General features: G+C 43.8%; 1 protein-coding gene across 11 annotated transcripts in view; it reads left to right on the top strand.

The window, feature by feature from the left end:
• The window catches only part of ADGRF5 (adhesion G protein-coupled receptor F5), a 99,390-nt gene extending 87,405 nt beyond the window's left edge, over positions 1 to 11,985 (top strand). For 7 of the 11 annotated variants that reach the window (XM_081828390.1, XM_081828392.1, XM_081828391.1 and 4 more), the window contains 6 exons: positions 467 to 675; positions 2,809 to 2,988; positions 4,991 to 6,385; positions 7,639 to 7,680; positions 7,771 to 7,830; positions 10,718 to 11,985. In XM_081828390.1, coding sequence (XP_081684516.1) covers positions 467 to 675; positions 2,809 to 2,988; positions 4,991 to 6,385; positions 7,639 to 7,680; positions 7,771 to 7,830; positions 10,718 to 10,918 — 2,087 coding nt within the window. In that variant the 3' untranslated portion in view covers positions 10,919 to 11,985. Of the gene's footprint in view, positions 1 to 466; positions 676 to 2,808; positions 2,989 to 4,990; positions 6,386 to 7,638; positions 7,681 to 7,770; positions 7,831 to 8,435; positions 8,521 to 10,000; positions 10,068 to 10,717 lie in introns of all 11 variants that reach the window. The other 4 variants (XM_031030458.2, XM_006727568.3, XM_031030475.2 and 1 more) reach the window with 2 other exon arrangements.
• Positions 11,986 to 15,751: the final 3,766 nt, after the last annotated feature.

Raw genomic sequence — 15,751 nt, 5'->3', positions numbered from 1 at the left:
TAAACCAGGACATTGGTATTTTCTGAGCTCCCCAGGTGATTCAAATATGCTGGAGCTGAGAATCCCTTGGATTAAGGCATTTTGTCCCTGAGATTCCTGGTAACCTGATTATCTCTTATCTGGCTGAGCACACATTAAACTCTCGTGATTTTTTCTGTGGGTTAGATTTTACAGGCAGCAGCAGAGAGAATATTCTCAGGGATTAGAGGTGGGGATGAGGCATAGAGGAAATAAATTCTGTTAGGAAAAGCAAGTGCAGGTGAAAGTCAGATTTGTGTCAAAAGCACTAAAAGGGGCTTTGGAAAATCAGGCGTGAAATAAAGAAAGTGGGTAACTCTGAAAAGGTCACAGAAACTAAAGAGAAAAATAAATTCAAACAGCAACAAACAGCTAGGCCAGACCCTATTTTGACTATCTTTTCTCCTCCTTTCAAATTGTCCCTTTTATTTCCGTGTTTCCAATGCAGGAGAGAAGATCATGTGCCGAGATCCCACAATAGGTGTTGGGGAGCCTGGGAAAGTCATCCAGAAACTATGCCAGTTCTCAAACGTACCCAGCAGCCCTGGAGGTCCCACTGGCGGGATCATGACTTACAAATGTGTAGGCTCCCACTGGGAGGTGAAGAAAAATGACTGCATCTCTGCCCCAATAAATAGTCTGCTCCAGCTGGCCAAGGTGATCCTTAAATCTTTGACTCCGAGCTCTTGGTGGGGAGGTGGGTCTAGCTTATCCATATTTTTCAGCAAATGGGCCTTGGGCTGGTTTGTGTTGCTCCCAAAGCTACTTTATTTATTTCCAAAGAAGACGCAATCCTAGAAATGCTTTACATTTTACTTAAGTACAAATGTGGAGACAACAAAATATGTATTCTACTCTGGGACCAGCTGTATACCTTGACCTTGACTTCTCAGTGCCTTGTTCCTATTACCTCCAAGGTGCCGGTGGAATTATCTTCTCTTACCACTCTCCTTTGAATAATCTGGGTATCAAGCAAGTAGCTCTAATCTTTTCAGAAGGAGGAGATACATAAAAAATACGGTTCACCAGTGCAAAAAAAAAAAAAAAATATGCTTGGGCTTTATGCTTCTATAGGTCTGAGATTTCTTCCATCTTTAGAGGGAACCTTTAGTTATGAATGATGGTACTAGCCTGCCTCTCTTACCTAGAAGAGAGGTTCCTGCCACGTACTAGGGGAGAATTCCTTTCTTTTCTTCGTGGGAAAATAAATAAATGTTACCTCATACTTAAGTTGTCGAGAGTAGGGACTCCTAAAATGCCATGAGTTATAATAAATAAATACTGAAGAGGCAACTGGTAGACTTATAGTTAATGACATTGTTAGACAAGTGGTTCCAAATACTCTCACCCTTGGAAGAAGAATTAAGGAAAAGGAGTGATACTGATTTGTGTCTCATCTAATTATCTTCTGTCTCTCCTCTTGTCTTACACTAAATTCATTAAGATACCTACTAGGTGCAAAGCATTATTGTAGTTGCTAGAGGACATAATCCAGTTGGGTAGTTCTATACACATTGATTTTGCTTAGGATAATCAGGAAGCTCTGCTTGAAAAACTTGGCCTCTGAGTTGGACCTTGATGAGGATGCATCAGTGATATGAATTTTCCTAATTGAGAAAGATAGAAATACTATAATTTGAACTCAACGTTGGGCCCTGGTCCCAACTCTAGATACCTAGATACATTTTCAGTGGAAACGGGGCCTGTTGGTCTATCAGATTTATCCATTCAACATATATTTATTGAATACCTACTATGTGCCAATTTATGACTTATACTATGTTAGGCATTATACTATATCAGATGGAATATGACATGTTTCAAATTGCTATGGAGCTTATAATTTAATTGGAGAGGTATTTAAATTAAAACACAAGCTGACATTGGTAGAAATGTCATAAATGTAAAGTATGTTAAATAACAAACGCTTACAGGGGCGTCTGGGTGGCGCAGTCCATTAAGCATCTGACTCTTGGTTTTGGCTCTGGCCCTGATCTCAGGGTCGTAAGACTGAGCCCCACATGGGGCTCCACGCTGAGCACAAGGCTGCTTGAGATTCTCTCTCTCCCTTTGCCCCTCCAGCTCGTGCTCTCTCTCTCTAAGATAAATAAATAAATCTTTTAAAAAAAAAATAACAAACATTTAGGCAGTCAGAGGAAGAAACTCCGATGTGTTGGAATACTCATCAAAGTTCTTTAGGGAGGAGGTCGAATTGGAGTTCATTCTCTAATTTTAAGTGGGGATTAGATAATTAGGAAACAGAAGTGGGATCATTATAGATAGGGTGACCATATAATTTACCATCCAAACCAGGACACATTTTGAAAATAAAAGAGGGTGCTAGTAATAATGACACTGGGCCAGCAGATATAAAGCAGAACTGTCCCAGGAAAATTGGGATGGAGAGTCACCCTTCTAAGGGTCAGCAAAGTAAGTGATGAGAAAAAGCAGAGTAGCAAATGTGCTTCCATACAGACCATCAAGGGATAATTTTACTCAATTTTAATCTAGTTCTCTAGGAATCACATCTCCTTTCCTTTTCCTTTAGCATCAGATTGATATGTGTTTTACTATTCCCCTTCTACCTGTGAGGTCTTATTCTATTCTGAATAGCACACAGATTAAATGAAGAGATAAGTTATCTTATAGGATATATTTATAGGAGTGGAGGAAAAAAAAGAAACCACAGATGTAAGAAATTTTCATCATGGGTAGATCAACAGGATTTGATGACAGGACTGACTGGCAAGTTTTTTGTTTGTCTGTTTGTGTTGGCTTTTGTTTTCCTAGGATTTGATCAAGAGCCCCTGTCAGGATACGAAGCTCCCCACATACCTGAAGGATCTTTCTGTCAGCACAGGCAAGGTGAAACATGAAGTCAGCTCATTTCCTGGGAGCCTGGGAGCCATCATTAACATCCTGGATTTGCTCTCAACAGTTCCAACCCAAGTGAATTCAGAAATGATGACGGTGAGTTGGTTTAGACCTTACAGGAGCTTTGGGTCTCCTCTTTTCACCCGTTGGGACTTGTAGTCAAGAAACGCAACTCGTCCCCATTGCAGCTCCTTCTTTGTCTTCTCTAGAGCAATACTCTGGATTTTAGGGTCACATAGCATGCTTTGTGCTTTGTTAGCTATGGCTTTTAAGGTCACAGGGGGTGTTTCTAATATTCATTTGGGGATCTTAAAAAGACTTATTTAGTGAATCTCCGTCTTAGTTTCTTCATTAAAGTAGAATGTATTCTTGGGGCGCCTGGGTGGCTCAGTCGTTAAGCGTCTGCCTTTGGCTCAGGTCATGATCCCGGGGTCCTGGGATCGAGCCCCGCATCGGGCTTTCCGCTCTGCAGGAAGCCTGCTTCTCCCTCTCCCACTCCCCCGCTTGTGTTCCCTCTCTCGCTGTGTCTCTCTCTGTCAAATAAATAAATAAAATCTTTAAAAAAAAAAAAAAAAGTAGAATGTATTCTTACCTGCTTTCTAAGAAAACCAGGAATGAAAGGTTTTCAGAATATTATGTATAAGGTGGGATTCTCAGTGGTCTAGCACTAACCATGAACTCTGAGGCACTCAGCGTTCTGAGAGGAGTCACCCAGAATTCAAATGAAGAGTTCAAATGATGAGACTTTAATGAAAGGATATTTACAGAGGTCAAGCCAGGGATAAAAAAGAAAAAAAAAAAAAAATAGAAGCCAGTACTACCCTGAGGACTAAAGGGGAAAGGAGAGGAAAGAATGTACCTACAGCAGAGGGAGAATGAAACCTTGGAGGAGGGATTGCTAGCAGGAGCAACAGAACTATCACCAAAGATGTGCTGAAGATGGTATCTGGGTATAGGGGGTGAGGGGATGACTGCGGTGGGTCATAGGAAAATATATTTCAACTTCTTTCTTCTCCTACCCTCTCATCTCCTGCCAGTGCTTCCCAGTGGCCAAACACAGGCAGAGGCTCCTGGCAAGCAGCTTGGGGAACAAGGGTCCAAGGAGGTTATGTGGACCTCCTATGGCGAGTGTAACAGATGCCCATACTGTGGGTGGCTTACCATGACAGGAACTTATTCTCTCATGGTTCTCAAAGCTAGAAGTCTGAAATCAAGGTGTCTGCCAGACCACGTTCCTTCCCAAGTCTCCAGGGGAGACTTTCTCTGCCTCGTCCAGCTCCATGTAGTTCCAGCACTCTTTGGCTTGCGGCTGCCTCAGTACATCCTCTGCCTTTGTCTTCACGTGGTCTCCTCCTCTCCATTTATCTTCTCCTCTTCTGTCCTTCATAAGGATACTTGACATTGGATTTAGGGCCCACCTAGGTAATCTGGGATGATTTCCTCTCAAGATCCTTAACTTAATTACAACTACAAAGACCTTTTCTCAAAATAAGGTCACATTCACAGGGTCTGGGTATTAGGACATGTTCTTTTGGGGACCACCATTCAAGAAACTACAAGGCTCATAGTTTCAGATTGAACAGAACAAGGCAAAGGAGGGCAAAGAAATTACAATGAGAGAAAGCCCAAATGGAAAATGAGAAGCCCAAGTTTATGGGAGAGAAAATCAAAATGTTTAGCAAAAAGAAAAAAAAGGAATGATGCCTTTGCCAGCAATTTGGTGTTCAGCATTAGAGAGGGTCTTTTGAAACAACTTCACCCTTGCTGGTGAAGTATCACTCTTTACAGGCTTGAGATTTAAAATAAAATAAAACAGTGAGTACATATCTCTACCAGCCTGCTCAATTGGCCTTGGCGGTGGGAGGGGGCGCAGTACTTGGTCAATGTTTGATGAGGTCTCGTAGCCTTGGGGATGCATCCTCTGCTAACTCCCTGCCGTAAGAAGGAGGGACACAGATCCCCATAGCCCGTGATGCCTCATTTTTCTCTTCTCTTTTCCTCTTACCCATGCAACCAGTTTCCATGGAGATGTTACTTTTTCTCTCTTTTATGATTGAAAGAATTTGGTTGGTTTGACCCCATGCCATGTCAATTACAGAACGTTCTCTCTACGGTTAACACCATCCTCAGCAAGCCCATGTTGAGTACCTGGAAGGTGTTCCAACAGCAACAGACCAACCAGAGCTCACAGCTCCTGGATTCAGTAGAAAGATTTTCCCGAGCATTACAGTCTGAAGATAGCACTTTTTTGTCTATCAACCAAACGAATGTGCAGATGAGGAGCATGGTAATAAAACCTGGCCCTCCAAAAACCTACAAACAGAACTTTGTTTTCTCGGACTTGGACCTCTGGGGCAATGTGGCCATTGACAAGTGCGAGCTGGGAAGCCTGCAGTGGGGTTCGTCTGTTGTCACTGTCGCTTTCCCAACTCTCAAAACCATCCTCACTCAGGATGGGCAAGGAAAGAACGTTGCAAACAGCTTAGTGATGACAACTACTGTCAGCCACAATATAACCCTGCCATTCCGGATTTCGATGACTTTTAAGAACATCAACCCTTCAGGTGGAGTACCACAGTGTGTCTTCTGGAATTTCAACCTTGCCAACTACACAGGGGGGTGGGATAGTAGTGGGTGTTATGTGAACAGAGTCGATGGGGACAGTGTCTCCTGCATCTGTGACCACCTCACATCGTTCTCCATCCTCATGTCCCCTGACTCTCCATACCCTGGTTCCCTCCTGGAAATACTACTGGATATCATTTCCTACATTGGGTTGTGCTTTTCCATCTTGAGCTTAGCAGCCTGTCTAGTGGTGGAAGCCGTGGTGTGGAAATCAGTAACCAAGAATCGGACTTCCTATATGCGCCACATCTGCATAGTGAACATTGCCACCTCCCTTCTGGTGGCTGACATCTGGTTCATTGTGGCTGCTGCCATCCACGACCATTTTTACCCTCTCAACGAGACAGCCTGTGTGGCCGCCACCTTCTTCATCCACTTCTTCTACCTCAGCGTCTTTTTCTGGATGCTGACTCTGGGCCTCATGCTCTTCTACCGCCTGGTTTTCATCCTGCATGACACAAGCAAGTCCATTCAGAAGACTATTGCATTTTCTCTTGGCTATGGCTGCCCTCTTGTCATCTCAGTCATCACAGTAGGGGCCACCCAGCCCCAAGAAGTCTACACCAGGAAGAATGCCTGCTGGCTCAACTGGGAGGATACCAAGGCCCTGCTGGCCTTCGTCATCCCAGCGCTGATCATCGTGGTAGTGAACATGACCATCACAGTTGTGGTCATCTCCAAGATCCTGAGACCTTCCATTGGAGACAAGCCAAGCAAGCAGGAGAAGAGTAGCCTGTTTCAGATCAGCAAGAGCATTGGGGTCCTCACGCCACTCTTGGGGCTCACCTGGGGTTTTGGCCTTGCCACTGTGTTCCAAGGAAGCAATGCTGTGTTCCATATTATATTTACACTACTCAATGCCTTTCAGGTAAGTTCTGCAGGGCAGGGTTCTCAGGAAGTATCTGAACTGGTGGGAAAAATTAATGATAGAAACACAAACAGGGGTAGGAATGGGGAAGGATTTTAGTTCAGAGGAGGCCCTAGCCCTAAAGAGGGGGAATTACAAGAACTCAGTGAGATAGAAGGGACACATTCCTCTGCTCCCATGGAACCTCATAGCTCTTATCACCTGCATTATAATTTAGCTGCATGCATGAGTCACTTCGAAAGGCCCTGATAATACAAGTAAGAGGAAAGTCCCTTCCCTACACAGGATTTTGCTATTTACCCAACATTATCATGATACCACTTATTATCTCCTAAATGAAAATACCACTATTAAACCACATCATTTCTCCACTTAATTTCCACAAGCATTAAATGAGCTCTATCTTTATGAATTCAGGGATAGCATTTGTCTTCTTTACCACTCTATCCCTAATAGTACCTAAAAAAGACTTTGGCACAGAGTAGGTGCTCGATAACCGTCTGGTAAATAAAATGAATGCCATGAACCACATAGTATGTTCTCTAGAAACATTTGCTGAAGAATGAGAGAAAGAATGCCCTACGTAAGGTAGACATTCTGCTCTATTTTACTAAAATGAAAAAGACACACTCACTGTTCTCTTGTAGCACATAACGAACTATAATACAAGCCACATTGTTAGAAGAGCTTTAGCAGAGGTACAGGCAGCAAGGAAGGGAATGCTTAATTCTGATTCAGCCAGCAGGTGGGTGGTAAGCATGGGCTCCCATGAACTGGCAAGGAGGAGAAATTGAGACACGGTCCCAGATGCTCATGCCAAGGCCACACAAATCCTAACTTCTGCTACTGGGTCCATGGCTTCAAACTATAAGGCTCATGCCTAATGAAGTGTATAGCATGACTTGACTACAAGGGACTGATTATTTCACCCCAGGCCCCAGGTTCTCATCACAATGACGTGAGCACTACTGTAGATAGAAAAGGTGCATTCAACAGCTCAACCAGCAGGCCCTCCAGGCCATGAGGAGGCAAGGATAAGGAAATAGAATAATATCCTTCTCACATGATAACATTTAAGGTCCCCTGGTGTGGACCTACTGCATTCCTTTTAACATTATTATCCCCTGGACTCATTCCATAAATACAGATATGGGAGAGGTAGTACAAATTCAATGCCTGGTTGACGATATTTCTTGGTTTGCTGGGCAATAGAATATGAATAAAATGTCCTTCTTCCCTATTCTTTTTTTCAGGGATTATTCATTTTACTCTTTGGCTGCCTCTGGGATCAGAAGGTAAGAACAATGACAGTTTCATGCTTCTAGAAAAGTCGACAGTGATTGCGGCATATTGAACTTACGATGGCTTCTTTTAAACAATTGTAGGTCCAGGAAGCGTTGCTAAAGAAGTTTTCACTGTCAAGATGGTCTTCGCAGCACTCAAAGGTCAGTCTTTCTTTTGTAGAGATTTTTGAAAACCCCTCTCTCTCCACACCCACGTTCAGCATAGATTATTATTCCACTGTTTTTGCTTTGTACCCGATTCTGCCTATTAAAGTCAGCCACAGAACTTCCATTAAGATGCTGTCCCACATCTTTAAATAGGGATCAGATAGCACAGATAATACCAATTGGAGGCCAAAAACCAAAATTCAAGGGGAAAAAAGAAATCTTCTGGGGAAATTTAAGGCACTAGAGAATACAATGTGAGGAATAATGATGAATAGATTTTCTGTAGTTCATTTTGGAAAATAACTATTGCACTTAAACGTATTTGACTGTCATCACATGTCAGAAGATACCAAACCCTACTGAACAGTAAAACATGTATTTGAAAGTTATTTTCCAAAAGCCGATGTGAGTCCAGTGTTTCAAAGTGACTCTCCTACTTGATTTGTTTGAAGTAGAAATTCACGCTCCACCAGGCTCTCACTTTCAAGTGGACTGAGAGATGCAGGCAGTGAGTAGAGGGCAGCAAATGCGTCATCCTACAAAAAAACAGGACTTTGGTTTAACATTTGCTTTGTAACTGTCTTTCTTCTCTTTTTTAGTCAACATCCCTAGGTTCATCAACACCTGTATTTTCTATGAGTTCTCCAATATCAAGAAGATTTAACAATTTGTTTGGTAAAACAGGTACGTAGTGACTTCTAGGTCCCTCCTAGTGCACTTACCTTGGGTTGACTCAAACAGATTTGCCCTGATGGGGGATCTCACACCCCTACCTTCCCACTCCCCCCTTTAAGGCATTTACCAGCAATAGCCTCATTTGGGGCAGAGGTCAAATACAGGAGCTTGCTTACATTTTCCCAAGCCACCAGGAGGCTGGTACAGAGGGCAACTGCCTTTGGTGGGCAACTAATAATAACTTAAGGATAAGATTTGGAGAATCTAGACAAGCCTGCAGAGAGCTGTCTATCAAAACTGTATCAACTACAAAAATGAGAACTGTAAATTGCTGGCTTTGTCAAACACAGAGTTCTCTGCTATTCATGTTTGTTTTTTTGGTTTTTTTTTTTTTTTAGATTTTATTTATTTACTTTTGAGAGAGACAGAGAGAGAGTATACAAGCAGGGAGGGAGCAGCAGGCAGAGGGAGAAGCAGGCTCCCCGCTGCAGGATTCGATCCCAGGGCCCTGAGATCATGACCTGAGCCGAAGGCAGACGCTTAACCAGCTGAGCCACCCAGGCGCCCTCTTTGCTATTCAAGTTAAATAGGAATAGGAAAGTCATGTTTATGGGTTAAGGTGTAGCAAAAAATAGATTTAGAAAGCTCTACTATAAGATCACATGCTATGGGTTCCCTCCCTTTTTTTTTCTTTCCTTTTTCTTTTTTTTTTTTTTTGAGTGTGCTTGTGGTGCACATTGATATTTATAAAACTGTGCATATATATAGGAGGAATCACGGAAGTTATCCATTCTATTAGGAACATGCACAGCTAAGTCGCTACCTTGGAGGTATAAAATAAATAATGTTAATGATTTTGGGCAACGGATCTCAGCTAACCTGGCAAGTTGAAACCTCTTCCCACCATCCCTCCACGCCCAGGAAAATAAGCACCAGAACTGCTTCCATCTTCTTGACAATGAACAAATCTCACAAAGGCAGAATCTAGAAATGTGTCAATATTCCAGAATAAGGCTTTTCCTATAAAATCAAATTCGGAGAATGCCTATCAGTTGTTAAAACTCCAGAGGACTTGGTGTCTGGGGCTTTGATTTGATGCATTACTCATGAAAGTGGAGGGTCTATCCTTTTGCCTTGGAACGTCCCTGCTTGGGCCTGCTGTGAAATGATCCAACCTTCAGGGTACGGTGCCACCATGGCACTTGGCCAGCATGTCACTAGAACGTGCTGACCATTTGCATCCAAGTGAAGACTCTACAAAATGAGTCTACGGAATCAGAATTACGAAATCTAAGGGCAATAAAATGGGTTCTTTGCTTCAGAGTCAGTCCAGTTGAAGATGGAGTTAGGGCTCTGCTCCTGAGGTCCCAAGGCCTGAGATTGATTCCCAGTCACTGCCATTTCACGGCCTCTCGAGGGTTGTTAATGAGGCTCCGTGTTGGCCTGCTTGAGGTCCCATAATCACTGTAACTTTGGTTTATGTTGTCAGCAGCCCCAAAGGGCCCCCCAGGCAGTGATGGAAACCTTGTTAGCAGTGGCAGCTCACCAATCTGATGGTAGGGTGGGCACTGTGTCCCTTCCTTGCCCAGCACCCCGCCCCCACTTGCCCCATGCTCAGTCCCTGCCTCCTGCTGATGCCGGCCCCTGGGGTTGCACCGTGGCTGCCCACCCCCCCCCCACCCCGCTGCACCTTTGTTGGCATCCCTTGACCTCTGCTTCTTTCCCGGTCCTGCCTTTTCTTCCCTTGTATTGTACTCCTTTCTTTCCTTTTCCCCCTTTCCTCCCCTCACCTTCCAGCTCAGCCTCTGGGCCCCTCCCAGGAGCTTCCCCCAAGTCACGCCCACCCAAGGGGACCAGGGAGCTTCCCTCACGCCGACGTCCCCAGGCCCGTGCATGTGGTGGCATGTGGAGGGCTGCCCGTGTTCACGTTCTCCCTGTCCTATGTAGAAATCCGGCTGCTGGTTTGATGGGAAGTAGTTAGTGCTTGTCTTGTCGGCTGCCACGCATGCTTGAGAACAACGGCTTTGTTTGTTCTCTGGCCCTTCTGGGTCTTGGGAGTGGGGCAGGCATGGGTTTGTTTCCAGGAGTGGCCGAGCTTACCTGGCTCTCAAGGGAGAGCCCCCCTCGGGGCCACATCACGAGAGGGGCACACCACAGTGATCGTGAAGTCTTGCACGTAAGCCTGAGCTGCTGTTCTGTTTTTCAGGAACGTACAATGTTTCCACCCCAGAAGCAACCAGCTCATCCCTGGAAAACACATCCAGTGCTTACTCCTTGCTCAACTAAGAACAGGAAAAACGACCTATGTGACTTCTTTAAAGGACAGTGGATATGCTCGGAAAAAAAAAATCCTTTCAAAGCCGTGGGTAAAATGTTTTCTCTGCAGGCTTCCTGGAGCAGATGCTGAAGAGCCTCTTCCATTAGGGAAAAGAAGCTTTCTTTCATAAAGACAGACTAAACGTAATTGTTAAGTTTATTTGCTGCCCCAGCCCCCACCTCTTGTGTGATACTAAATGTGTACAGTATTTAAGTGAGACTCAAGTCCCCGGAGGCCCAACTTCCCTGTCTATATTGTAAAATAGAATTTCAAAGAGACATTTTTACTTTTCACACGTTGGGCACAAAAATAAGCTTTGATTAACATAATAAGCACAAGGCTAGTACCCAGGAAATACTTCAGTGAACTCTCAGAAGGAAGGGAGGAAAGAAGGAAGGACACAGGAAAAAAGAAAAATATAGAGAAAAACAATTAAGAACCACATTTTAAAAATTTCCATGTTAACATAATTATTCTGATACTGCAACATGGAGAATATAAAAATGGCTCAAAAACAGAAACTGAAATAAATCATGGAGAAAGTTTGGTATTTTCTTGGTATTTTCTTAGCTACAAGAGAACATTTTTTTAGAAAGGCAGTGGGAAGAGATTGGGAGGAAATTGTAACATCAGGATGCTTTCAAGTGGATAATAATATTTACAAGAAATTCATGGAAGGAGATATAATTCTCCTGATGCTAAACACACACACACATGCTGGTGCACGTGAAGTTTTGAGCTCAGGGGAGGGAGCAGGCAGAGGAAATGGGATAGCCGTGCTTTATCAGATCTAAGCAGATCCAACTGCTAGTTACATTTTTTACCGTTTATCGGAAAAGCCTTATCTTTTGGTATGTTCCACTTTTTGAAGGCAAAAAAATATATATTTTTATATGCATCACTTGCCAAATGTGACATAAGGTGATATGAATGTGATATATTGTACTGGAAACAGATCCCGACTGTCGTGTATTATATTTAACAGCTTTAACCAGGTACTTCCCTGTGCATCATAGAATAGATTTTCATAATCTTATGGCGTTGTTTATCACTGTTGTTGCTACTGTGGATTTAGTGGCCCTTGGTGTGTGGTCTAGCTCCCTATGTATTAGCTCTTTCAGTCCTTAAGTTCCAAGACCAATATACGGTAAGAGTTTTGTATTGTCTAATTTGTGTTTATTCCAACCACTCGGAAATCCTCTGAAATGAAATGTTACAGTTGGCTACTCTATGCTCCCAATAACACTTGACCTTGATGAGCAGATGGTGGAGCTTTCCCCGAGGATTTGGTTGTCTGTGAATTATGTGCATATGTGTGTGTGCGCATTTCATAAAAATACAAATATTTATTAAAATTGCATCCATATTAAAGTTAAGCATGTGCTGTAGCCCACAGCAACCATACATTCCAAATTGAAGTCTGATCCCAGAGACACAAGTGAAACGGAATAAAAATGTGGGGCTACTTGAGGAATGTGGGCCGTGGGGTCTTCGTAAGGACTGAGAACCAGCAAGGATCCAACCATCAGGAAGGTGGGACAGACGAGGCTGCGATGTAGCAACCTTTTATTTATTGAGTTTCGAAAGAGTTTTCTTTCACTATTTTAACTCTTTAACCTCTCTTTTTTTTATTTTTAATTTTAAATTCTACTCCTGCCTCTCTTTTCTTCAGGGGGAGAAACGGGTGGGGCAGATAGAAGTCCTAGTAGTGTTTCAAGTAAATGCGCTCTTCGTTTCTACCCGTTCACAAACAGCGTAGACATCTACTCCCACGCTTGCCAGGAAATTGTCACAAAGGAAATGATTAAGCTATAAAATTCTCCAAGGATGGTCAGCTTTGGGCAGAACTCAGTACCGAGGAGACAGAGCCAGACGCTAGGTTGGAGGATAAATGGGATGAGAATTAGAGGTTCAAGAGAGAATGGCTTTGACAAATCTGATTCCTGGAATAATCTCAGGGATAACAGAGGTAAGGTTATATAGTACAATGTGTGAGCCTGGCCATCGTGACATGATGGGCCAAAGAAAGCATAGCACCCAGCAGGGGCTCCAAAACAACAATGGGACAAGGAACACTGAACTTCCAGCCACAACAGTAGGGGTCCTTTGGGAATCATTGTGTTGTGAAGGCAACCTCTATAATGGCAGGAACCTTCGCAGCATTCATAGGATGTGGATTTGGCCCTTTGCCCACGTGCATTAACTAAGGCACGTTCCCTTACCCCCAGCACACACACATGCACACATATGTGTGCACGTGCTTTCTAGCTTTCAAGCCACAACACCAGATCCAAATTCCAGAAAACCTATGAAAACAAAAACTTAGAGACATACTTGCTGGTGTTCTGCTCAACTGCAAGATACATAGTTCAACCACTGCTGTTTGCCAAGAATATCTTAAAATAAAAAATAGAATTCAATATTGTAAAAGAGAGTGGTCCATGAATCTGTGAACTCCGTGAAAGCAGGAACCCTGCCTGGTCCTGTGTTCACTAGTTCTCAATCAACAATGATTGCAAGGCAATCCCCCTTCTGAGGAAAAGGAGGAAGGAATGTCAGCTCTGATGTTGGTACAAAGTGACATGTGTGGTCTGCCCTGCTTGCAAAGTGCCCAGGGCTTCCCCATGTGCCTGACCTCTCAGTGGGTAAAGTCAGTTCCATGGGCCAAAACTTAACTTGCATTAAAGGACTTCTATTAAGTCAGTTTCTTGCAAAGGGATCTGTGCTAATGCTTCAGAGCTTGTGAGGTGAGAGCATTCACAAAGGAGCAATTAATCTAAGCTACAGAAATATTCTCTGGGAATACTGTTAAGTCCAGTGTAACACACCATGTCCTGAAGGAGTTGCGTCTGCCACCCTCCTCCCCATTTCTTATACATGGAGAAAGAGGTAAATAAAGACCCACGGGGTTTTCAGGATACAAGCTGCTAAGGCCAGAAATTAAGAAACACTAGGAAATCCTAGCCTTCTGTAGTTTGTTTAGAGAACTTCAGAGAGATCAGTGTTGGAAGGTCAAAAAAAAAAAAAAAGTGACATGGGGATGAGAAAGATCATAGCGACCAGGAAGTGCAGACGCAGGGGAGGGAGTTATCTGGGGTGAGAGGAGCAGAAGGTCACAACCACTGGGGAAGACAAAAGGAAACAAGTATGGTCCCAGAAATCCAGTGTAGATGGAATGCATTTGATTTGTGGCACGTGAAGGTGATGTCAGACAGAATCCCAAAGGGAGCCGTGACCCAGGCCAATGGAAGTCTGATTCCCTGAGTGTCCAAAATAAAGGAGGGGCTTACAGTGGATGTTATCTTTCTTAGGTATTTTTTAATTTTTTTTTTATTTTTTAATTTTTATTTTTTTTATTCATGAGAGTCAGAGAGAAAGAGAGAGAGAGAGGCAGAGGCAGAGGAAGAGGGAGAAGCAGGCTCCCCGCTTAGCAGGGAGCCCGATGCGGGACTCGATCCCAGGACCCCGGGATCATGACCTGAGCCGAAGGCAGACGCTTAACCATCTGAGCCACCCAGGTGCCCTCTTAGGGTATTTTTTAAAAAGTCAATGAAAATAGCGTCTCATCATTTGAAAGACGTTAGCTTTGGAATGAGATGCTATAGGTTTCTAACAGTATGACTTGGGATATTAAATCATGTCGCAAGAGTACGCCAGCATACAGCTCTGTGTCCTGTCCATGCTTATAACAATAAAATATCTAGCGAGATCTCATGAAGCTTTCTTTATATAAATTGTCTGCTCTTTTGTAAATAGGCCAGCGCTGCTCTTTTAGGCTTCCTGACCAGAAATCCAACCAGCATTTAACGCCCTTCCCCTCACAGCGAATGGTGGCTTCTGTTCTCCAGGTGTGGTGGGGGGCGGGGGTACCAGAAGCTCCCGGCTGAGCTCAGTTGGCTGAGGGCACTGATGCCTTTCCTCACACCATCCACACTCCCATGCAGCATGTGAAGCCTGGAAGCTTACAGAGGGTTGAAACGAGGGACCTTGAAGCAATGCTTTCAGGACCTAACTGTCTGGGAAACAACTAAACAAGTATCTTTTCTAACATTTGTGTGTGGCTTGGTTGGAATTTTCACGGACGGCTGAAAACAGAGCCCTGTGAGTTCTGTTAGCAACAGATTATTTCTGCAACGTGGGCCCATATTTCCTGTTTTCGTATTCTATGGCTGAGTAACATGTTACCACAAACTTAGAGGCTTAACACTGCACCCACTTATGAGAGCACGGTTTCTGGGGTCAGAAATCTGGGCATGGCTTCACTGGGTCCTCTGCTCAGGGTCTGGCCAGGTGGAACTCAGGCTAGCAGCTGTGGATTCATCTGAAAGCTGAGCTCCCCCTCCGTGCTTATTGGTTGTCGGGCAGGATTCTATTCTTTGTAGGTATAGGACAGAGGCCCTCATTACCTAGAGGTGTCCTGCCATCCCCTGCCATGTGACCTTTTCTACAATGTGGTCCTTTGCTTTTTTAAAGTCAGCAGGAGAAATTCCGTGCTGCTTTGAATCTCTGACTTCTTCAGTTTCTGATCCTAGACCCTCTTGTAAAGGACTCACCTGATTAGGTCAGGCCCATCCAGGATAATCACCCTGGTGATGAACTCGAAGTCAGGTGATTAGGGGCCTTGATTACATCAGCAGATTGTGATGTAAGGTGAAGACCTTGGCCATATAATATATTCTACTCCTGGCAGTGATGTATTTACAGATCCTGCCCACAGTTAATGGGAGAGGATTATACAGGCTATTGCATCAGATTGTTTAAACAAACATTAAGGACCCAACGCTGCTCTGTAGATTCTGTCTGAGGCATTCGCTGTGGCTTTGTGACCTGTAAACATTTCTTTATCCACAGCACTAATCACACTGAAAAGGGGCTCTCCGGCAGTACCACGGATAAAGCTCGCGTGATGCAACTAATGTAGCG

This window comes from Leptonychotes weddellii, chromosome 8 (genome assembly GCF_054177405.1).
Source record: "Leptonychotes weddellii isolate Sample4059 chromosome 8, ASM5417740v2, whole genome shotgun sequence".
In the NCBI taxonomy this organism is placed as follows: Eukaryota; Metazoa; Chordata; class Mammalia; order Carnivora; family Phocidae; genus Leptonychotes; species Leptonychotes weddellii.
This window is presented reverse-complemented; position numbering and strand designations above follow the sequence as displayed.